Here is a 24,771-nt window from a genome sequence, read left to right as displayed (position 1 = left end):
TATGTGTAACGTTTTTGTAATTTGTTGAACATGCTTTCAACATTTTGTCAAGTTCGTGTCCAGTACTCAAATGAATTTTCATGAAATACGGAAAATAACTCAGCGTCCCTGACACGATATTGTATAGTACCAATGCTTTCATTAACAGGGTAAATAAATGTACTTTTGTTTTCCACAAACATCACATCCTAGCGATTAAGCAACCAGTAGTCCCGTGGTGGTTCCTTCATGGTAGTCAATGTGGTCTTTTTACATCATTTACGAACTTCTGGTAAGTAGTTTCAGTTCTTTGAAATGAGTCGGAAATGTATTTTATACTTTGCCGGTTTGTCATTCTATAGAATGCCTAGGAAATGTGTGAAATATCAATCGTTTCATACATTGCCTGCTAGTTTCAGGCATTATGTACAATGTCAGATCTCAAAAACTTGGCCAGTAACATATATATACTGACTGATATTAAGGAGGAAAAAAAAAAAAAAAAAAAAAAAACTAACAGGACGTATATACTGGCACTTCTAGAATAATTAAAACATGTTATATTTATTCCAAAATAAGGCAAGTCTTATGGTTTAGAATAAATGTTAAGAAATAAAAATGCAAGTTAAATATTGACAGCATGATTCTGTTTAGAAGTCATTTTATTCTGATTAGAATGAAAATAAATGCCCTAATTAATAAGCTATGGAAAGAAAGATTAAGAAGTGCTACTGATATATTTTCAGGCATATCAGTGACCAGTAAAGTAAAACAAGCCTGAACTTAAATTGTTCAGCTATTACAATGTGATAATTATGTAGTTTTTATAAATGGTAATTACCTGTGCACTTTACCATGTAAATAATGAAATTATTCTATATAGTATAACTAAACTACTTTCTTTCTGAAATTTTGTTTATCAAAATAGCCATCAAGACCATATGAAAATTTAGAATAGCCAAAGGGAGTCAAATTATTGGAAAAATGGCAAGCTAACTTAAAAATTTCTGAAAAATTTACATTTCCCCAAAATACAATTCAGAGGATAAAACTGTATAAAAGTGACGATTTAGCAATCTTAATTATGGATGCACAAGTAGATGAAAATAATTTAGGCATTCTAACTCTAATGCAAGTTAAATATTTATCTCTAATGACAGCAAAAACTTCAGGCTTTAAAAGGAAAAGATATTAACCACATCATCGTTTTCCCCGACACGTAATACTGAAAATTCACACACAGACATTTCTCAGGCAGTCTGGATCATAACCTTCCCAAGAAACACTCATACCTTCAAATTCCCCCCCCCAGAATGCAGCAAAAATTAAGAGAAATGATTGATGGTCAAGCTCTCTCCAGAGCGGGGTTGTATCAGAAATCACACAAAGGGAAGTTCACAAACAAAGGAGAAAAGGAAATGCATTTCTAGTGCTATTACAATGAAACTACTGCTCATTAGAAAGTGCACCTTTTAGAAATTCTTTGTTAACTTTTCGATAAGAGACCAGGGAACACAAATTTTACTCCCGGGTATAGGCGAGGAGGCACTTTCCTAAACAGGTTTTTATAGCTGGCAAGAAACATTTCTAAGGCAAGTTTCAGATGCAAAGTTTAACTTGGGAGGGGGAAAAAAAAAGAGAAGCAAATACTTCAGCTTTATAGTAGGGTGAGGTGATTCAAAGTTTGCTATAGGTTATACAACTGAGAGTTATGTTTAGCAGCAATTATCTAGAATGGCATACGTCATTAGTTGCAGAGATATCCAAGAAGTTATAAGAGACTAAGCAAACAGAATGTAAGCTACAGAAAATAATATTTCACCAACAAGCAGCTGACTTGGCATTACTGAACATTTTCAAGAACACCAAAATATTTCTGCACAGATATATGTTGCTTCGATTCTTAAATCCGGTTAACCTAATGAAAGGATAGCTCTATGAAGCAAACAGCCATGGATCCACCCTGTCAAACTAATTCCATCATGATGTGTTCTTAGTATAGTTTGGCAAGTTTATAAATGCTTATAATTATAAAATATGGCCTGCATATTTTCTATAACCTTTAAGGGAGTGTCTCAAAATTGAGAAGCTCATGCGACCTGCGAATACATTTCCTAAAAATGAGCATTATTTATTCTGGCAAGAACTTTTAAGATCTTAATGGTTTTCAGTACAGTTCATTCATGACAGACAGTTTCCAGTAATTTTTCCTCTAAGGATATTTACTTAAAGCAAAAAGTGGATTAAGCAAAAATTTTTACAAATAAACTTATAATCTTTATAAACAACATTAAAGACAGCTTTCTAAGAGCATAATATAGTTTATTACATTTCATTAAATTTATCAATAGCTCAAATATCACTGGCAACAGGATATATGATGGAGAATTAGTAAGCATTGCCATATTAACATTTTTTCCATCCTGGCAGTGATTTTCAAATGGGGAAGGGATTATGCAGAGCTAATTACAGCTCAATTTTAAATATGATAATAATCTGTTCCCTAATATATATATATATATATATATATATATATATATATATATATACACACACACACACACACACACACACACACATATATATATATACACATATATATTATTATTATTTTATATATATATATATATATATACAAGAATTTCTTTGAAAAACTGAACATGCTTTATTTTTACAATGTTTGCGCAAAATTGTCTTTTATTAGACAAACAAAATACAATTTAGTAGTAAAAAGATCTTAACATTCCTAAATTCATTCAAAATGTGACACAAAATGTTTACACTATATACAGAACAATTTTGCATCGGGGACATAACAAGTAGCAATGTACAGATACGATGCAAATGATACAATAAAACAGATGGCAACATTCATCCCAACCCAGTACAAACCAACCATCAGTATAATGTCTGATCAATACTATCTTGTTTTTAAATAAAACTAAATCAGTGCAAGCTAAAAAGTACTTCATGGAGGAAACATAGGTGGGTTTAGTAAAAATTTGTACATATCATTGAGTTTTACTTGGAAACAACATTTTTAATGCACGTATTCTAATTTTGTACATTATTAGTTTGGGATTGCATAGCTGAATATCTTTTTAAAATAATATGCAACAACCAAACAAAGAATACAGTTGTCTGAAGGAGACGGTTTTATAATCACAGATACTGCTTTAATTTTAAACTAGATTTATCGCATATGAATTTTATATGCATTTTAAATGAAGTGATAAAAGTTTAAGAATTATAAAGTAAATGCAAAAAAAATTACTCAGTCAATAATTTATAGATGAGAACAAGATAAACAAAGGAAACACCATTTCGAAGAAAATGCAGAGTATTTCACAAATTATGTAGTTTTCAGGATAGAAAATAAATACAGTAAATTTATTTTTTCACTTATAAATACATACTTGTCATGGAACATTCAAAACATGCTCTCAATATACACATTAGTGTACTCTAACAAATTCTAGTTCTAATTATTGTACTTTAAACAAAGAAATATAGTTTCAAATAACATATGGTGGGAGGATGAGATTAACCTAATAAGGTACAAGTTTCAAAATGCACAGTTATGCAATTTAAAATTTTTAGATGTATTTTCTTTAATGCATCATTTCAACACAGAGTATTAAGAACACAAAGACATTAAAAAGTGATGGTTGGAAACTTAGGCAGAAGAATAAATAATCTGAAATTTAGCTCCATAAAACATAAAAATCTATCCCAATAGAGTGACTTCAAATGTAGATAAATGTAATATCTCTAGGGTAAAAAAATAAATAAAATAAATAGTCTTTTTTATTTTCTTTTATAAATACAACTTTGTTACACAATATTCAAAAATCATACTTTTAACATATACATTCCAGTTCTAATCTTTGCAGAATGAATCCCAATGTTTTCTTAACTTAATAAGAGATGCATATAAAATTCAAGCTTTGAAAATGTCATTTAGATAACCAGTTGATTATGAGTATAATTGCAATCACTATTTACTTTCTCAAATTCAAACAAGTTACACCTATTTACTTCCTGAAATTCAAACAAGTTGCACAGCTACATGCCATTATTACAAAAAAAAAAAAAAAAAAAAAAAAAAAAAAAAAAAATCATCATTCAATGATTGGAACAGATTTGTACACACAGTTAAACCACAACATTCATTTCTCTTCTTAAGAAGGCGAGAGGATCTTTGAGCAACTGGTTATCATTAGGAGCATGATTTTATTAACATTATTTATATTTGATTTTTCGACCATTAGGTCTAAAAGGATGATTGTAGATTAAAGAGAAATTAAATCAAAATACCTTCGTATTTGCTTTGACCTAAGGGAAAGGGAATGCTTATTTTTAATCCTGAAGGTCAAATTATATAGAGCATTGCTAGTAATTGAGTTGCAAAGATGAAGAATAAGATATTAAAAGCAAACTTACAGCAGTAATGATGGAACACAAGTGATAGATTTACCTTCAAACTCACAACACAACTAAAGAGTTTTCAAACAGAATAGGAACTTGTACAATAACACGTATGAACAATGCACTCAAAATTTTTTAAAAGGCAAGAACTTTTTTAAAAAAAAAGTCTGATCTTATTGCTTTCAGGCTGAATGGATGTCTTAGAGCAAAGTTTGGCTGTAAATAAATAGTAGCACGTTTATTTAGTTTTCAAATACATCTTCAAGATAACAGCATTTAATTTTTTTTCTATGGCTTTTAACAGTATTATCATAACTATAATGTCTTAATAACGCAACTTAATAAACAGAGAAATATTTCTAAGGTACTTTTAAAGTAATAACAAGTGATCCCTTTTTTCTATTTGTAACAGTTAATAATTTATAAAGCTTATTCATACATCTCTCCCATAGTATTTGTCAAAACTGATTCCCTGGAATGTCACACAAAAAGATCAGATATAATGTATACAACACATCTTAGAGGAAGATATTAAGCTACAGATGTAGCTTTAGTCCCAATTGTCTTCTCTATATATCACAAAAGTAAAGTATTCATCTTCCATTCACTAATGAAACATGATCTCAAGGTATTACTTTATGAATGTAGGAGGTATGTTTTCAATAATAAATGATATGATGTGCGTGTTATATAACTTACTTTCGGCACAAATGACTGTACAAAACAAACATAATAAAGATTATTTCAATACTTTAAATTGAACACCTTACGAGATCATGGCAAACAATCATTCAAAAAAAAAAAAAAAAAAGTCGGTAGAAAGGATCCAGCTACCGAATGATTCCCATATTTATATAACAGAGGTACAGTTGATCTCACATCTATGCAAAGCAAAAGATATTTCAACTGTACAAAATTTCATGACAAATTATTATACAAGTTCTTTAGTAAAAAAAACTATATCTGCTTTGCAAACAGTTATTCTGTAGTCCACTAATAATACCCTTAGGAGATGGATATAAAAGCACTGGTAATAAAAGATTTGACGGCAAAAGTTGTCTTTTGTTCTGTAGAAGAAACAGGGAAGGAAGAGAAAAAAACAGAAAACAAGGACATAAATTGGTTATAAATTTTCAACATATTTATCAAGCTGCTCTTCTCGTGTTAGATGAGCCAGGTCCATGTTGTCCCTAGATGAGAGTCCCAATTCTTGATTAACTGGGCTCTGCAACTGACTGGCTATGCTAGGATGAGAAGACACTGGATTTGAAAGATGTGTAAGCATCATATCATTATTGGTAGTCATTTGATCTGGACCTGTTAGCCCAGAAGTTCCCACAGAAAGACTTGGATGTGGCGATTGAGTCTGTGCAGGATAATGTGGTGAAGGTGCTGGTTGCTGTCTTGGTGATGGAATTGGTTGATTTTGAGGTGTGTTGGCCTGAGTCCTAGGGGAAGCAATAGGCTGAGGAGAACGAACGGTCTGTGCCAGTTGAGCAGCAGTTGGTGGTGGGGATCTCACTTGTTGCATTAACTGCTGCTGGGAAGGAGATGGTACTGGTCCCTGAGGGTGCCCAAGAATACCCTGCTGAGGACTGACAGGTGGATGTGTTGGTGAAGCCATTTGTTTTATTTGAGGCTGCATAAGAATTTGCTGTGGTTGTTGCTGAAATTGGAATTGAGTATTGTCACCCTGAAATCCTTGCTGGTGACCAAAACTCATAGGAATTGGAATTCGTGGACGTTGAGCATACATAGGAGGTTGAGGATGAGGAAACTGATTTGGTTGCTGCTGTTGCCTTTGCATGGCTAATAACTGTGGTTGGTGTTTATACCAAACACCAGGCTGAGGAGGAGGTCCGATCATATTACTTTCATTCAACAACATATGTTGTTGTTGTTGTTGCTGCTGCTGCTGCTGGGCTTGCTGTTGTTGTTGTGTCCTTTGTTTGATAAATGCAGCCATTAGCTGTGGATTTTGTTTCAAAATAGTTAGTACCTGCTGTTGTTGCTGCGGTGAAGCAGGTGACTTAAGTGTATGAAGCAACTGCTGCAAAGCTTGCGTTGGTCTTGGTATGTGCATTGACGGCCCTGGATTAGGCAGTACTTGAGGTGGTCCCATAGCAGCAACAGAGTTCCCCATGGAATTGCCCATGTTACCTGGTCCCATGATCTGTGATGGCTGTCTTAATGCCACTGGTTGAGAAGCTTGAGGTTGTGGACTTTGGTGAGGTGGTGGATTCTGACTATAATTTGAGCCATCCCAACAAGCAACATTACTCATACTTAACATACGATTAGGTACTCCAGGCATCATTTGAGACATGGGCTTTTGCATCTGAGTTTGAATTTGCTGCTGCGTGGCCATCAAAGCTGGGTTTGCAGTTGGAGGACTGACAACAGGATTTCCTTTACCGTAATTCACAGAGGCAGCAACCATATGTGGTGCTGTTTGCCTTGCAGCAGCTGCTTGTACCTGCTGAACTGCCTGTAGAGCACCAACTGGGGGTCCAGTTGAAGGTTTCATGCCAATGCCAGGTTGAGGTGGGTGCGGTGAAGTGTGAGGTTGAGCACCAGGAGATGGCTGACTGGAAGAATTGGAATTTCCAGGGCTTGTCTGAGGCACTGCTGCTGACATTCCTCTATTCTGCATAGTAGCAATACGTCTCTTTAAAATCTGAGCTTGCTGTAATCTCTGTTGAAGTTGTTGTTGCCGTAATTTATGCTTGATATTCAAACAGTATGGCACTGGACATTTAGCTTCCTATTGGGGAGGAAAAAAGCATAAGAATGTACATCAAAACTCAATAATATTTCCATTGAGAAGGCTTTTGTGTGTACATATACCAATGTCAACATGAGCATATATTCCTTAAGAAAAAAAAAAGGGACAAAACAAATGTTACTACCTGAATTATAACTGTACGGACAATTATTTGCAGGACATATGTATGCATGCATTTTACACAGAACCATTTTCTATAGACCAATAGCTTGCATCCTGTGTCCATTACTTTTGAACTGAACATAGTTTTAAGATAGTGACCATCAGCTGAAAGACATTTTGCCTAACATTGGTGTCAGCTGTTATGCATAAGGAAGGAAAGCGTAATGAAAAGAAACAGAGCTTGGCTCAAACTTGCCATGTGATTTAAACATTCGTATTTCTGATATCCATTCGAATCCTTTTTTCACCACAATGTAGGTCTTTTAGGGTTACTATGCAGGTTTCTGTTACACTTTTATTACTTGCACTTCATGTACTATTTTTTTTTGTTTTTATTTTGGAAAGCCATGACTTCAGTTTATGAGAGAGACCTAGTGCTACTTATCTGAGGAAAAACATATTAGTATGGTAATGGAGCCTATTAGTGCCATGGAGGAGAGTGATAAACCATTTTTTAAAGAGCTGGAAAGCGATATTTCAAGTGATTTCTTTATCAGAGACTGAGCTCACTGAGTGCTTGCTATCCACTTCTCGTGAAAGATTTTACTATTCTTGTAAATAGTTTTTCTTGTATTCTTTATTATTTTGGAAGTTTATTACTGTATTTTGTCAATTAAAACTTAGGAATAATTCAAATAGTGCTTCCCCAAAATTATTTTTCAAAGTAATCAATTTTTTAAAAATATTTTCATGTAAATGTTATTAAACTCCATTTTTTAACATATGTGACAGCTTAAGTATTTATCTAAAATGATACCAAAAATTGCGTTAGGACAATCTCCCCCCCCTAAAATTAGGCTTCGTGATTTCTTTCAAGTCCCACCTGTTCCAAGGGAACATCTTAACCCCTTGGGCCTACACAATATCTGCCAATTGCACCAGCTATAGTAAACAAGTCGGTCGCGTGCCGGTGCACCCAAACTGGCACAAAATGTATACTTTTCATGACGTATATATATTTCAGTGTAACGAAAGGAATTGTGAAATAATAAGCAATGTTTAGATACAAATAGTAATTTTAAGACATGATTCGTTGTAAAAGGCCAAATGGTTAAACAAAGGCATGCTGTCTTGAAAGGGTTAACAATTTTCCTTTCTAGCATATTTGCAAGTAACGCATTTTTAGCCTTTCAATTAATTTTAACTTCTGACACGCTCTTCAAGAAAGTGGGTAGCTCAACGGAAGATCAAACTATGATTTACAATAAACTTCACTGAATGCACTGTAAAATTCATACAGTTATGGCACATTAATTTTAAATTCATTAATACGTCTGGTTTCTTACAGCAGTAGCACACCAGACACCTGCTAACTATACTTCCAATACTTAACCCTTCAAAATAGGGTACTGGACAGTTGTCTATCAAACTTTCAGCTGCAGTTTAAAAATATATGCAACTTGCCCCACCATCAAGAGTTACCAGAAATTATTTAAAGATTTCTAAATAGGATACGTTGAAATGCAGGATGGTAATAAAAAGATTTCACACGATGTATGAATCCCTAGCAGCCTATCTGCTCAATTAATCGAAATGATATGTACTTAAGACTAATGATATAATGCAATAACAGAGTTCTCAGGTTTATGGCTACACTGAAAAAATTTCAAAATTTTTGAATAGCCACACCCAACCTTTTTTTTTCTTGCACACAAGAGAGAAGAAAGAAAATACTTTTATTGCAATTACAAGTTTCCAATGTTCTCACCTTTGTAGAGGATAATGCATTCCATGAAAGAGACCTTTGAAAACAACAATGAATGCAACATCACAGAAGGAATCTCGGTAATTTCACATTTTATGGTGCTTCTAACACACCAGGACCAGCTTCGCGTATACGCGGCACAACAATTCCACCCCTACCAGCTCAGCGCCCCGTATACGTGACGTAACGATTCTGCTCCTACAGCCCAACGTCTTGGATACGTGCCATTAAAACAGAACAATTTATTTGAATTTTTAAAAGCCAGCAAATGGAGCTAAGTGGTAATTGTTTTCACATGGATTGATTCATACGGCATTTGACCTTCATCTACTGGCATTAGTTTCTGTTTTGTGCTTCTAGTTTTGAGATTTATTGAAATAAACTGGAAATCACGGCTCTTTATAAGTGTACCTGTGAATTAAAGGGGCAGAGGAGTTTTTGTTTATTTCGTTAGGATTATTATTATTATTTTTTCCTATTTATTTTGAAACTTAACATAAGCTTTCTTGGTTAAATAAAAAGTAACATTACAACATTATTACAGAAGGGGAAAGACTATCAGCTTTCTCGACACGTAATGAGTCTTGCTCACATTTTCTCAGGAAAGAGGTCATCATATATAATGCCTTGAATGAAAGATACAAGCATTATATTTTGGTATATAATGTATTTACTTTACAAATAATGTAATCATATACAATGTATATAATGACGTGATCAGTAATGGATATTCTGCCAGTGTGGGTCTTTCCTTGATAACTTTCCGGCCATTGTGGATGCTGTTTTCGATTTACAAAAACAGGAAGTTATCTAATATAAACCTGATGTCACACAGGGTTTGAGGATGAGATATTTCTGAGTGTCTTTTGAAGAAGTTTTGGGACATGTGTCGGGTTATATTCAGTTTCATTCCGTTAGCCATGGCTAAGAGACCTTACATAAAAACTTAAAAATTTGTCTAAAATGACCAGACACTATAAATTTCTGTCTAAGTGGAAGACAGTTTCTAAAAATCTACGTTGACGGAAAAGATGCGTTGTGTGCACTAAAACCAAGGAAAAGCGAAAGCAAACAACGTATTTCGAGTGCGAAATATGCAACGTAGGATTGTGTGTCGATCCTTGTTTTGAGCTATTTCACATACAGCAGAATTTTTAAATTGGAATTTAATTACATACAGGAAATTCTTTAGTTTTTTAAAATTTTATATTTGTACTTTTTTTCATGTTTACAGTATTTATTTCTGTGTGTATAGTTATGATTTTAGTGTTTTACCTGTTTAATTTATTTCTATTAATGTGATATTCTTTATATTAACACACGTTAAAACTAAGTACATTAAATACGCAACTGCAACAATTGAAGTCATAATATCAAAATGCTGATTTTATATGATATTTTTTTTGTAAAATTAGGCTTAACCACTGAAAATATGCGGCCCTGTGGTGACAATCCATTTCAGCTTAAATGGTCCTGTGATTGCGCTTCTTTCTCCTGACGCTGGTCCTTAAGGGGTTAACGTTCTCACCAATCTTGTGGATTTAATTTGTACACCTTAGATTTTAGATAAACTCATGGCTGTGGCCATGAAACTGCAAAGTTACGGAAAATGAATGCTGAAGCACTTGACAAACACATGGGCAACAGAAGTTTGTGGAAGAGCATTACTTGCATCAATGAAGAGTTATCAATGACATTTTGTTGTTGCTGTGGAAACGATCTCTTCAAACAAGTATGGACCGAGGACAAATGTGCTTGCGATTCCACAACACACGGTCGCTTTGTACAAAGACAATGGTGCACATCGAGAAGTTTTCATAAGCCCAGTGAACATTTCAATTCGCAGGTAAGGAGAGCTGCACCACATCTGTCCCTAATGCCTGCAGCAGCTACTTGCTGTGAAAAATAAATAATATTTGCAAAATCAACATGCTGTTTCTCTTCTCTAGGTTGCAATGTCTGGACATACTGAAAGCAGTTGCAACACCTGGACACAATGAAATCAAGAAGAAAACATATGCAGAACAGAAAGCTTAAGTCTGAGGACTGTGGTTTTGGATGCATCTAACTGCAGCAACACTTTTCCCCTGTATGCAGTGGATCTGTAGTAATCGTATTAAAAACTTCCACAACTTCTGCAAGAAGACATAATCCAGATCGCAGTCAATCACGTTCGCATCAAAGTTCTTCAAAATTTTCACCCACATCATGTACATACAGTTTTTATGGAACACGGGCCTAGTCTTAGTTTATAATTTCGCCAACACACTTATGTTGCTTTGGCAGCATTTTGCCTGGTCAGATAAAACATCAATTCACGTTGTTAGCACATTTTGAACACCTGACTGAAGAAACATTTCCCCCATACTGCTCATTAACCCATTCAGTACGGGCATGTTATATGTGGCATCAGCAACAAACATTACCTCACAGCCGGGTGTGTCATATTTGAATCGCCATTTAATTCACTCTATGGCCGGGCATACCACATTTGACTTTTCAGATAGAACATTTAATTAACATTTTTTGTTGCCACTAAATATAGCTGTATGTCTGTTATGGGGAAATATATCGAAAGAATAAATGTGTACCTTCATCCCTATTTTTTTATTTTTGGTATTTTGTTTCGGAATGAGAGAAAATTCAAGGGTGGGTGTTGAGCAATGCAATGTCTCTTTAACTGCGTCAGTTGATAAACAAATGCACATGTTCTTGATGCTTTGAGGTACTTTTTAATTTTGTGGTATAGGTATTTGAACGTAGCAGAATATACACAAATGCTAATTTGTTAGTGTTGAGTAACGTTTTGGCTCTTACTGCATCATTTCATATAAACAAGTGAACATGTTCTCGATGCTCTGGAATACATTTTAATTTAATTATTTAATTCTTTTATCACAATGTAGTGGAGTAGATGCTCTATCATTAGATACTTTTTTAAAATTACTCTTAGATTTTTCCGGCATTGAAACGAATATTTTGTATGGCTTAACCCACCGGGCGGCTCGCATTCAAATCTATTTACGTCTCGAAAACTGCAGTAAAAATTAACCATGTTTACAATTTTTTTTTCATTTAGTGTGAACCAAAATTGTCCTGAAAACGGCCTTTGTTAGATTTTCTTCCCCCCTTCTTGTAGGGCGATCAACAAGTCGTTTCACTTAAGTGATGGTTTCCTACTGTCCTTTGATTACCGCCTAGAGGCGAGCAAGCAGATGGGCTGCTTTTGCCCTTACGGAGGAAGGAACACGTTTTGTGTCCATGCTTTGGTTAGACGAAAAAAGATATTTTTTTCTCGAAATCCAAAACAGAAAAGGAAGTTTTGTATTGCCTTGTTACTAATTTTGTGCATATTTCTAATCTTAATTGCTTATCAGAGCCGTGCCAAGATAATTTTTCACCTGAGGCAGAAAGGTCAATGCGCGTCCATATAAATATAAAAATAGCTACACTTGTATTAAATCAAAATGTCATAACTCTTATAGCATAATTATACCATAATTCTTAAAGTATTTTTTAATCGTAGTTTTATAAATTCAGAGAAATAATGTAGCCAATTATTTATAATTTTCAAATGAAAACGTTAAAAAATTCGTTTTTGATAAATAAGAAATAACACTGAAATGCATATTGCATTAATTTCCAGGTTTTCTTGCAATTTTTTTGGTTTGTTTTATTAATTTAAATTTGACGAAGCCTATTTCCTCTAATAATTAAAGTAATTTTCGAATTCGTATAGCCAATTTGGCGCCTCTTCTAGTGATTCACATGAGCCCGGCTTTGTTGCTTTTAAAGTATAAATGTTATTGATTTTTATTGCGTTTCGGTATTTTAATGTACGTTTATAGAATGTTAATTTGTTTTTATATGCATATTTCAGTAATATAATCTTACGACTAGTGAGACAGTGTAGTTTAACTAATTTTCTGCTTTTAATTCATGTTATCGAGCTTTAACGCTAAGAAAAAATTTATAAGAGGCTTAAAATACCTAATTCCTATTGAAAGCTACATCTAATTGATAATTAAATTACTATTAAAATAACAAACACATGCTCAGTGTCAGTCATATCGACATAATGTTTGTAATTCATTTTACCACAAATTTTTCGTTTATCTTGTTTCATATTTATAAAAGGGGAGTTTACCTTTATCGCATTTATTGGTTGATAGAAGTTATGAAATATTGAATATTTTGAAACAAATTTCAGTTATAATAACCTTATTAAAAATTTTCTACATATAGACAAGAAGTCACAGATACCTCTCAGTTTCCGAACTAAATTACATGGTACTGAAATTCGGTGCATTTTCATATGATTATTTTTGACAGAAAGAGTTACCTTACGTAAATCACAAAAGAACATTGTTTTAATTCTTAATTAAATATAGCACTTGTATTAAATTGCTAAAATTCATTGTTAGGAAAATCTCGCTCTAAAAAATTAGACACTTTTACCTTTCAAAGTGGAATTTTTGTGGTTTTCTCTGTGCATAATGCGGGCGCGAGTAAGTTTTTCTTAGAATGTCCTCCACAGAGGCATTCCTCCCTTTAGGCAGATAGCTCTCGCATGCTTTGAAGGAAAAATAAAGCAAACCAAAACAAAAGCTTCAAAATTGGTGTTTAACATTTTTTTGGGTTCAAATACGCAAATTACTTCTTGATCTCAATTCACATTATCAAATGTTAGTATTTAAATAAATAAAAGCAAGCTGAGGATTTCCATTTAAACTGTTTGTTTTAAAATAAGAAATAAGAACAGTAAGTTTTGAATAAATCTTAACAACATCAAGCAGGGACAGGAACATGCCAATGTAAAATTTAATATTAGGCCAAAAAGAAACGCATTGACGTAGATTTTGGATAAAACTTAATCAAATTCGCAGGTAGTCAGAGACAGGCCTTTCTTCAGTAGAGAGAAAAAAATGTTTCTGAAGTATTTGTGTATTTATTACATAAATGTTTTAATGCTTCCATAGCACTGCTAATCAATAAAATTTATTTGATGAAAAGTACGAAGTTTGCTTTTAAAATTCCGATTTTTCAACTTTTTCAGTGACATATGTGGCATCGAAAAACACGTCTGGCCAGGAGGCAGATTAATGGCTGAAAAATTCTTAGAATTTAAAGAGGCATCGAACAAGAAAATTTAGGGATGGCGAAATTCTAAGAATTTGGCACTTGACAACGGCAAAAGTTTTAGAATGTAGAGAGCTACAGAATTTAGGCAGCGTAAAATATTTTAAATTTATAGAACATCGGTCAGTAGAATTAAGATCCCACAGCGATTGTACTGAGAAACAAATCGACCTGCTCCTCGATTATGCGGATGGACGCAGATTAACTTCTGAAAGCTCAGGGAAGCAAGAGCTATACATAATGTAGCTATTTACGATTTCTGCTATAATAAACTGAAATTTAATATAATAATTTAACACTATATATCAGTTTATGAAAATATGATGATACTTTTGAGAAATTTTCTTTAATTCCCCAGTACACTTAAAAAAAAAAAAAAAAAAAGTACAATAGATTATATAATGATATTACTAACAAAATGATGCCGATGACGCATTTAATTTTTATCTTTTTATTTATCTAAATAAATACGTCATTGAGTTTTCCATAACTTATAGTTTTGCAAATTAAAAATGTTCAATAATATAATATATGATTATGGTATTATTGTTATGGTGCTATTCAAGGCAAAGCACATGAGGGTTATCTGCCTAAATGGAGAGATGCTTTCGTGGAGGACTTTCTAAGGAAAACTGGCTCGTATACACGTTACACATGGGGAAAACCACGAAAACGACCATGCAGTCAGCCCGTTCGCGGGATTCGAACCTCGGACCGAACTACCAGTGTTCAGCGTCTTTACCGCTCGGTCGCTGGTGGGTAATATATGATTATGAAAGCTGTGTAAAAGAAGAAAAATTCTTGCACATTCGTCAGGCAGCATACGATGGGCACCTGCTTGAGGAAAAGGATGCGTTTGTAGATGACTTTTTCAGGGAAACTGGTTTGATATATTCAACCTAAAATTCACCAAAATACCAAGCAACGAACGCATTCGCCGGAATTCAAACTTAGGCAAAACTACCAGTGTTCAGTTGCAAAAGAGAGTTAACAACATAAACAGGCAACATGTCTGAAATTAATATTTATTGCATCCATCAGTGATATGATTTTCTGATATAATTTAATGGAATATCACTGTAAAAAAAATGGGAATCTTTTTTTTTTTTTTTCCCCTTTTGTAAGGAGATTTTTTCCGCTTTGTTTTCAACATTTGGTTGAAATGCAAATTAAATAAATATTTACAAATGCAGAATATTGGATTGTTATTGATGATTTCGAGATTCAGTTTCTGAAATCCATTTCATGTGTCATTTTCTTAAAAAGGTGATACTGAAACCAACTTTCGAGGAGTAAAATGATTACTAGAAAAGAGTTTCCGATTTCTTTCATTCTTTTATTCCCATTATAAATTTGTCCCGTAGTTCTCAGAACATTCTTCTATCCGTAAGTGATGATTTGCTTTCCGAGAAAATTTTCTGAAAGGAATAAATTACTTAGTCTTCAAACCATGGGAAAATCTTGCCATCGCCGGTACTTAATTCCCTTCATTTACTGACATAACCTGCTTTGTTATAAGTATGGTACTAGTTTTCTGATTTTTACTGAATTTGCATGCTCAAAGCTATCTAAATAAAGAAACGCTATTGTGAATATCAGGGTTTGAGTACATATATGAAAGTGTTATATATTTTTCAGAATTTCCCTATGAGCTGTTTATTCTTAGGGCAGAAAGAGGAAAAAGCTTGCATACATCGCTATTCCTGGAAACTAGAATGTACCGAAAACATTACTAGACAGTCCGGTTTACCAGACAATAGAGTTTATCTGATTCCTAGTTGTAAAAGCTGACAGTTATAAATTGTTATGTTCATGGCGACCTTCAGAAGGCATGAAATTACTTCAAAAGTTCCGCTGCTATAAATTTTCAGACTGCAATTTTGTTCCTTTAAAGTTTCGAAAATACCTATTTTTTAAGTATTTTTCGGTACTTATATTAATATTGCTACAAATAATATAGAAAGCACCAAACGTAGCTATGATGTTTTTCAATTTGTCCTTAGTATTTTCTCACATATAGTATTAACACTTTGCCTACACGTTTCTAATGTTTCACCATAGTAAGCCTTCTCTTTCCGAATGTATTCAGTTCCTTTTCGCTCTCGTTTTCTGCTTCTTCTTCTTTTTTTTTTAAATTTAATTAATTTATTTATTTAATGTTACCATATCCTGAGTTTTACTCTAGCTATTAACTAGAGTAGCTACTAGGTAGCATTCATTATAGTACATTCATTATATTCATATAGCTACTAGCTAGCATTCATTATAGTACAAAAACTAATATAGCTTGTCAATATCAACACATTTTTATCTTCAATAAAATCCACTAATTCGATTGATGCTGTAAAAATTACAATTTAATACTTTAGCCAATTATTCTGATTATAGTGATTTAAATTCGATTTTAGGCAACATATGCATTCTTTCAGAAAACGCGATATATTGAGCACCGCTGTTACAAGCAAATACTGTACATTCAACCGTTTCATAATATGTAAATGTAGCATAACTTCTTTTCGAGTGCTTGCACTGAGAGTCTCCTTCAAGTAAACTTTAATGGAACTTTATTTTATGAAAATTTAGAAGTATTATAAAAGCCTCAGAATTATTTCCATTGCAAACATTTATGAATTATGCAGAAAAATATATAAGAAAAACATCAATGAGAAACTATTATCGAATATACATTTCATGACAGTAGTGAAACATTTTTTTAGTACCGACGGTATTAAAAAGCTCAATATTGTGATAAGCTAAATAAAATAAAACGGCATTAAAAGTTTAATATTGTGATAAGTAAAAGTATACTAATCTATAACACTCATTTGATATTTTTGCCATTAGAACTACTATAATGTAATTCTAACCATTAAAGTAACATTGTATTTGTATTAACTAAAATTATAATTGTAATTTCAATTAAATTTATCAGTACTTATTGTTTCCTGCACCTTGAGGGAGACGCATTATTATTATTTTTTTTTCTATTATATAAAATATTGTCCTCAGAAAAAAATGTCTCTAGACATGATTCTGCTCCAAAATTAATGGATGAGGTGAACAGAAATAATCTTGGAACAGCCTTTGGGCAAGTGCTGCGAGTATGCGAAATGTAAGACTGTAATTAAACTTCGACCATCCTGGAGACTACACTTTCTTAGAATATTGCCATTCGACAAATTATAAGACCTTCCATTTATCTTTAAAGTTTAAGCTATCTGTTATTGACTGAGAAAAGCTGGTAATTCATTGTAGTTAAAACTAAAACTAATGCAGTTATAATTGTAATTGTGCCGCCCAGATGGTATAGTGGTTAGGGAAGCCTGACTGCGATACCGAAGGGCCTGGGTTCGAATCCCGGAGAAGGCATGGCTTTAACTATTCGTCCTTTCATAGGAGGCGATGGTGGCCCACATATTAGATGCCTCCATAATAAAGTGACTGCAACTTCTGGCCTTGTATAGATTAATGGACTGTGTTGCACTGTAACTGTTCACAATCTGCCATTGGGGGAAAAAAATAATAATTGTAATACAATGATTGTTCGAATTACAATATAACTTCAAAAGCAATTAGATTTTTCGCTCAGCAGAGTAATAAGTCGTCTTTTGAATACTACTAGTTCAAATCGGATGCCCATTTTGGCAAACAATCTAAATGTTTAGATAGCTCCGTGGATTTCCTTATGTGTAACATGAATACAAATAATTTTATTTTAGAATGTTCTCTATGAGTACATCATTCTTCTTAAACGTTACGTTGCATTCAATTAAGTAAAGAACTTTTTCTGCTTTTATTAACGGGTGATGTGAACATGAGCCGGTTTCCCTTAGAAAGTCTTCCACAGAAGCATCTTTGCAGTCTTTACCGTAAGCCAAATAATATGACAATCACAGGTGCATAAGAAAATTGTACTTTTATTTGTTCTTACGTGAAACAATAATGGAAAATAGTTCATGCAAATACTTTCACTTGTAACTGAATAATGCATTTTAACTATTTATGGAAAATGTGTGTTTTGTTGAATAAAAGACCAATTCGTAAATTTTTTTTCCAATGGCAGGTAGTAGCCGTTTATAGACATTGATCACTACTAAAGCCGGTCATGTTATTAAGGAGGGAACTAATACGTGGACCACCGTTGCCACCTATGAAGAGGACGAAGAAATTACATTCATGCCCTATCCGGGATTCGAACCCAGGCTCTTCGGTACGGCAACCAGAGTCACGAACCGCTTTACTGTCTGGGTGGTAATTCATAATAAATGGATTTAGTAAAATGTCTAATACACACAGCAATTAAGCATACTGATTGCTAATCAGAATCCTTTTTTACCAGCTAAAGCAATAGGTTGGATAAAATTATGAGGCTTAGTTTAGTCCTTGATGATCTCCTTTCTGAAAAGAGGCCCATCAGCGGCCGAGCGGTAAAGTCGCTGAACACTGGTAGTTCAGTCCGAGGTTCGAATCTCGCGAACGGGCTGGCTGCATGGGTGTTTTCGTGGTTTCGTGGTGTAACGTGTATACGAGACAGTTTCCCTTAGAAAGTCCTCCACGAAGGCATCCCTCCTCATAGGCAGATAGCCCTAGAGTGCTTTGCCATAATTAAATAAACCAAACCAAACCTTTCTGAAAAGAAAAGGATAAATGTAATTTTTATGATTTATTTCTTGTGTAATGCAAACAAGACAAGCGTCCCTTAACAAATCCTTTGCGAAAACATCCCTTTGCACTGGCATAAACTCTTTGCTTGCTTTCCCTTAATATTGTAATTTAAGTTCACATGTAAATCGAAGATCATAAATATACATATTTGCTTACTAACGTTATGTGCATTTCGGTCTATATAAAATATTTCCTTTAAATAAACTCCTATTTATGCTGGTACCACAAACTACAATATATGTTAGATGATTCAGAAGACATGACAGAAAATATTAATATTTTTCTTATAGGTGATTATCCCGTTATATTATTTAAAAACTCATTATCCAAAATGCAGAAACATTTCGAATATATTATTATTGACTGTAATTTTCAAATATTATCACGATTTCCTTAGCCTATGTCACTGAAATTATAAGGGGCAGTTGTTTTTCTGATTAAATAGTTACAATCATCTGCTGCGCAATTTTAATTAAGAGGTCATTACAATTGCATTGTAATTTTTATTAGATTATATAATTACAGTTATACTGTTTATTCAATTAGATTTCACAATTAAAATGCATATGAGTAAATTGTATATGTAATTAAAAATTGTTACATTGTAATTACAAGATAATTGCATATTATTATTCCAATTACTATGTGTTTTCAATTGCATTCTGCAATTACATTTGCAATTAAGATCATGATTTTCCTGGGCTACGTAACTGCTTTTATCAGAAACAATTGGTATCCTAATTACATTATTATAATTACTTACTAATTACTTACTGGAGTTACAATGACAGTCTAATTGTAATTAGATTATATGATTGCAGTTGTATTGAATATGAAATTGGATTTCACAAATATAGAGTAATTGTAATTTAAATGAAATTACGTAAATTGTAATTGTAATTAAAAAAACAGCTACTTTTTAACTATAATTACTTAGTAATTGACTAATTTTATTACAATTGCATACTACACTTAGAATTACAATTATGATCATAATTTCACTATGTTAAGTAATTCTAATTATCAGAGACAATTACTTTCCTAATTACGTAGTTATAATTACCAACTGCAATTGCAATTAAAATTACGTTGTAATTAGCTAATATTACCGTAGTTGTGATTAGATGCAATAAAATTTTTAATTGTAATTAGATTATATAATTATAATGTTTGTGATTATCATTGCATTGTAATTGTAAGACTTAAGAATTAAAATGCAATTGCATACATTATTGTTGCATTTAAAAAGTACTTACTTTCTAATTGTAATTGCGAAGCTAATTACAACTGCAATATAATTGAAATCACATATTTCAAAATATTGTTGCAGTTTCTTGCAATTTTAATTTTAATTCCAATTACATTTTGCCAAACTACATCTAAAATTTGGAGAATAATTAGGCTGGAAAATGAAAATTCTCTTTACATTTACATATAAACATTTAAGTTTACTATAGCTGGTATAAGCACAGAACAGCTGGAACAGCTGGAAGTTTTGAACGAGATTTTATTTCGAACTGTTATTCAAAACCTAACGATAAAACCCATTTGCCCCTAGCGAATAGTTTCCTCTTCTCAATTACCCCCCGCAGAGAAAAATTATCACCTGTCAGTTTACATTAAGAGCACTGAGGGGAGGGCATTCTGAGACAGGCCGTATATATGCTGCTTTGCCGTTTCGTGCCAAAATTTAGGTTTACGTATATATGCTGCCTTGCCGCTATGAGAGCCATTATTTTCAAACGCATATATACGGCCTTGCCGCCTGGAGGGTTAAAACATGTACGAGATGACTCGTAAATTTCTGTTTGTATTTGAATTTAAACACTCGCAAGCGGTGAGGTGGGTTAAACTTAATGTGTTTTAAATCTGTGTTTGTCTGTATGATGATTAAATATTCTGGTGGTGATAATTCATTTTCCAGAATAGGTGTATTTAATTATGGCAAAGCACATAATTAAATACACCTATTCTGTTTTTAATGTTCTATTGCTGGTGTTCTATTTTTTTTAATGGCAAAACGAAAGCGCTATTTGACCGTAGAAGATACACAAATGCTAAATGAGTCAAATTTGCTGATATTCTATTCCTATGACATTTGCAACATTGGATTTTGCGTACACCCATGTTTCAAAGAAAATCATAGTCTCTTTTTTGAAATATTGCTTCCTTTTCATTGTTTGCACATTGAATTTTTATGAAAGACAATTTTAATAGTTTTTAATTTTAATTATGTGTCGTGTTAAATAAAATCTGCGATTGTTTGGATATTTTCCCATATATATTTAATTGTGAGATAAAGGAAAAATTATATTATTCTAGAATGAGTATTTTATAAAATTTTTAAGGAAAATATAACAATAAAGCAATAAAGGTTAAAAATTATTTCTGACAACTACCTGAATGTTCTCATAATGTACCAAGAATTATAACAATTGGATGACAAATTTAATTTATACGAATTTTCTTCCAAACAATAGAGGTTTAAAATTAATTCTGACAACTACCTGAATGTTCTTCTCAGAAGAAAATGCTGGGCTTTCTGTCAGAAAAAGGAAATCTATTTGCACTGCACAACAGTTTCAGAATTGTAAATCAAAGAAATTAATTTTCCTGACTACATAACAGGAGAAATATTATTCCTTATTTATATTTACTTGCAACCATATTAGTTACATAGTTAGAAACATTTGAAGTACTTTACTTCAAATGTTTCTTTTCACAATAAGTAAGAAATTTTGGCTATTAAAAATATAGTTGTGACCCTCGAAATTTTCTGAATCCTGGCCCTGGTTATACACAGCATTTTCAACTGCATAAATATGAATTCTTTTAACATATAAAAATTCAGGTAATATAAAATTTTTTTAATGGATTAGCTTGAATAACCTGTTTTACATTCATAACTAAAGCCCAATAAAACTGACTTACCAACTGTAACGGACCAATAGCAATTTGAGTTTATTTAACACTTTTATAATAGCACTCGACTCACTCATCAATAAAAAAAATCATCTGTATTGTAGTGAGTAAAATTCATTTCTGGTTATTAATTCTTGGTAGCGCTGTGATTATCTGAATTAATAGCTACATATAAAATTTTCGATTTCTTTTAGAAGTTACTGAATACAAACAGGACAAGAAATATCAATGAATGAAAAATGAATTATTTTACCTGGCAATGCTTAGCATGATAACAGCATAACGCAATAAGCTGTTTACAGATTGGACAGCCACCATTTGTTTTCCTTTTGCAACTCTTTGCATGCTGAACAACTCTTTTCATCTTCTGACAGCTAGGCAAACGACAGTTTGCATCTCGACACTGGCATGCATGTACCAAGGATTGTATACATCGTTGAATAGACAACCTTCTAGATTCTTGGGGATTAGTCTGCTTTTGATCACAAGTTGCAGAATCATCATCTAAGCCAAAGCCCAATTTTTCCATTTTGTGATTATGGCCCTCTTTGTCAAAACAATTCACACACAAATCAAAATCCTAAAATGAAAAAATCAGTATAAACACGCAAGTTACACATATACAGCACATTTTCACATACACTACTTCTGGTAATTAAAATTCAAGCTCAGCCAGTTATTATACAAATGTATTCCTTAAACTAAGGAGAATACTTACATCACAAACAGTGCAATGATATCTTGTTTCGACATGTTTCTTGCAGTTATTACAAGTATAAACAAAACGATCTTGACCTTGATTATGCAATTCATACAACATAGCCATAGTTGAAAATTTTGTTCTACGCAATGAAGAAAATTCATAATGTTTTTCTCTAGCCAGTGTTAAAAATGCATCTCTACCATCCATCATATCACATGTAATAAAAGGATCAGGATCCACAATAGGAGGTAAACTAGCAGCAGCTTGAACAGAATGCAGACGAATCACAAAGAAAACCTAATTGAAATAAAATTTGTTAAATAACAAGGAAGTAAAAAAGAATATTAATTCTACTATTAAACTCTGGACTGAAAATGAACCGATAAAATGCAAACATCACTTTTTTAACTTTTATTATGTACCTGTAACACAAAATTATTTTTGTAAATGATAAAATTACCCAAATATTTTTCTGCTGTCAATACATAACCATTGAAGTCATTTTATTGAAAATACAAACTGGAACAGCTATATATATTTACTAAATTAGATACATCCAAAATTCTTATATATGTATACAGTCAAAAGTCGTTAATTCGGACACACATAATTCGGAATGATCTATAACCCGGACCTCAAAACTAAAAACTTTCTGTGCATGCGCAGCGTTGACACATGCACATAGGTGCTTCCGCGTGCGCGTAAGAACTTTTACGACTTCGCATATGAGTGTGCGCAAGTTCAGAATACGTTTTCGCGTGCACGTTTTATGTATAATGGACGTATAAGCTAAAATTATCTAATTATCTATTTCAGTTAATGTTGATGATTGCGTTGTTCCTTAATTTTCGAATTGGATCCGGCTTATTATTTTTTGCAGACTGTAAGAGCAATTTTATAAAAGTAAGCTTAAACTTTCGATTATATCAAATAGAATTTCCGATATATATTTGTTAATATGTAAATAAATATTAAGCTTTTTCTTTTTGCAAATTTTGAGACCCTTTAGATCATAATTGTTCTTTATTTCATAAATTACGGTTTCATATTTTTAATTTTAGAATTTCTGCATGCCATCTTAGATTTAAACTGATGATCTATAATCCGGAATCGACGAAGTCCCGACGAGTCCGGATTAACGACTTTTGAGTGTATATATCATATAAATAATTACACTGAAGAGCCATTACATTATGATCACCCTCCCTCCATAAACAAAACCACTCTGCATGCACAGCTGATGTTAAGAATGTTAAGAGTATATAAAGAGGCTATTCACTGCCTTCCAAAACAGTGCAATTAGTGACATAATGGGAAAAGCAGCTGATTTATCAGACTTCGATAAAGGTTAAATGGTTATGGCTCGGGGACTGGGAATATCAATATCAGAAACGACGCATTCAGTGGGCTATTCATGGACACATGTTGCAAAACACATATTGAAAGTGGTGTATGATGGTGAAATGATAAGTCGCAGGCCAATGTCAGATGCTAACTCTTTTATTTTAAATTATTTTTGGTTAGAAAACATTCTAAAAGTGGTATAAAGCTTAAAACATTATTGAATTCTTTGATTATTAGTTCTAGCTTCTTTTATACGTTGTTGATGGCATATTGATTCCAGAGGACAGCGAAGATAACTTTGCATTGTTTGCCATGACCGAAAAGCTACAACAATGGTGTCCCAGACAGTGTTTCTCAACGCTGTGCAGCATTCATTGCTGCGTATTGGCCTATGCAGATGGAGGCTGAAGCATGTCCCTGCACTGATGGATATCATTGCCGGCTGCGTCTGCTATGGCCCACGAAACATTGGAATTGGGCATCAGAAGAATAGAAGAAAGCTGCATGGTCCGACGAATTACATTTTCTCGTCCATGACATTTAATAATAATAATAATAATAATAAAAAAAAGGCTCCCAGATGCACAGTTTGACGGAGACAAGCCAGTGGCAAAGGTTATCTGGTGTAGGTAATGTTTCCATGGAGCACATTAGGACCCACAGTTCCCATAGTACAATGCCCGACATTGTGCAGACCAGGTTCACCATGCATGACAACAGTATTTCAGGCAGGGGTGGAGTTTAGAAACAGGATAACGCCACTCCCGACTTTCAAGTCATATCTTGGCCTACAAATTCACCTCTCATTAATCCAATAGAGCAGTGGCTTTCAACCTTTTGACTAACACATACCATCTAAACAAAAATTGAAAAACATTAGTACCACCACAATTTATAATGACTATTTTTCAATTTATCAATAAAGATATTTAAAAAATA

The 24,771-nt window shown here is 33.0% G+C and overlaps 1 protein-coding gene across 3 annotated transcripts in view; it reads right to left on the bottom strand.

The window, feature by feature from the left end:
* Window positions 1–2,280: 2,280 nt before the first annotated feature.
* Window positions 2,281–24,771, bottom strand: part of nej (CREB binding protein nejire) — a 201,644-nt gene continuing 179,153 nt past the window's right edge. For all 3 annotated transcript variants that reach the window (XM_085807012.1, XM_085807013.1, XM_085807014.1), the window contains 3 exons: window positions 22,504–22,785; window positions 22,039–22,365; window positions 2,281–7,171 (listed from right to left, as the gene is read on the bottom strand). In XM_085807012.1, the coding sequence (XP_085663138.1) occupies window positions 5,531–7,171; window positions 22,039–22,365; window positions 22,504–22,785 (2,250 nt within the window). In that variant the 3' untranslated portion in view covers window positions 2,281–5,530. The remainder of the gene's footprint in view (window positions 7,172–22,038; window positions 22,366–22,503; window positions 22,786–24,771) is intronic.

This window comes from Stegodyphus dumicola, chromosome X1, assembly GCF_044657685.1.
Source record: "Stegodyphus dumicola isolate Sdum_Otavi_A_Nest chromosome X1, ASM4465768v1".
In the NCBI taxonomy this organism is placed as follows: Eukaryota; Metazoa; Arthropoda; class Arachnida; order Araneae; family Eresidae; genus Stegodyphus; species Stegodyphus dumicola.
The sequence above is the reverse complement of the archived record's forward strand: the minus strand, read 5'-3'. Positions and strand labels throughout refer to the sequence as shown.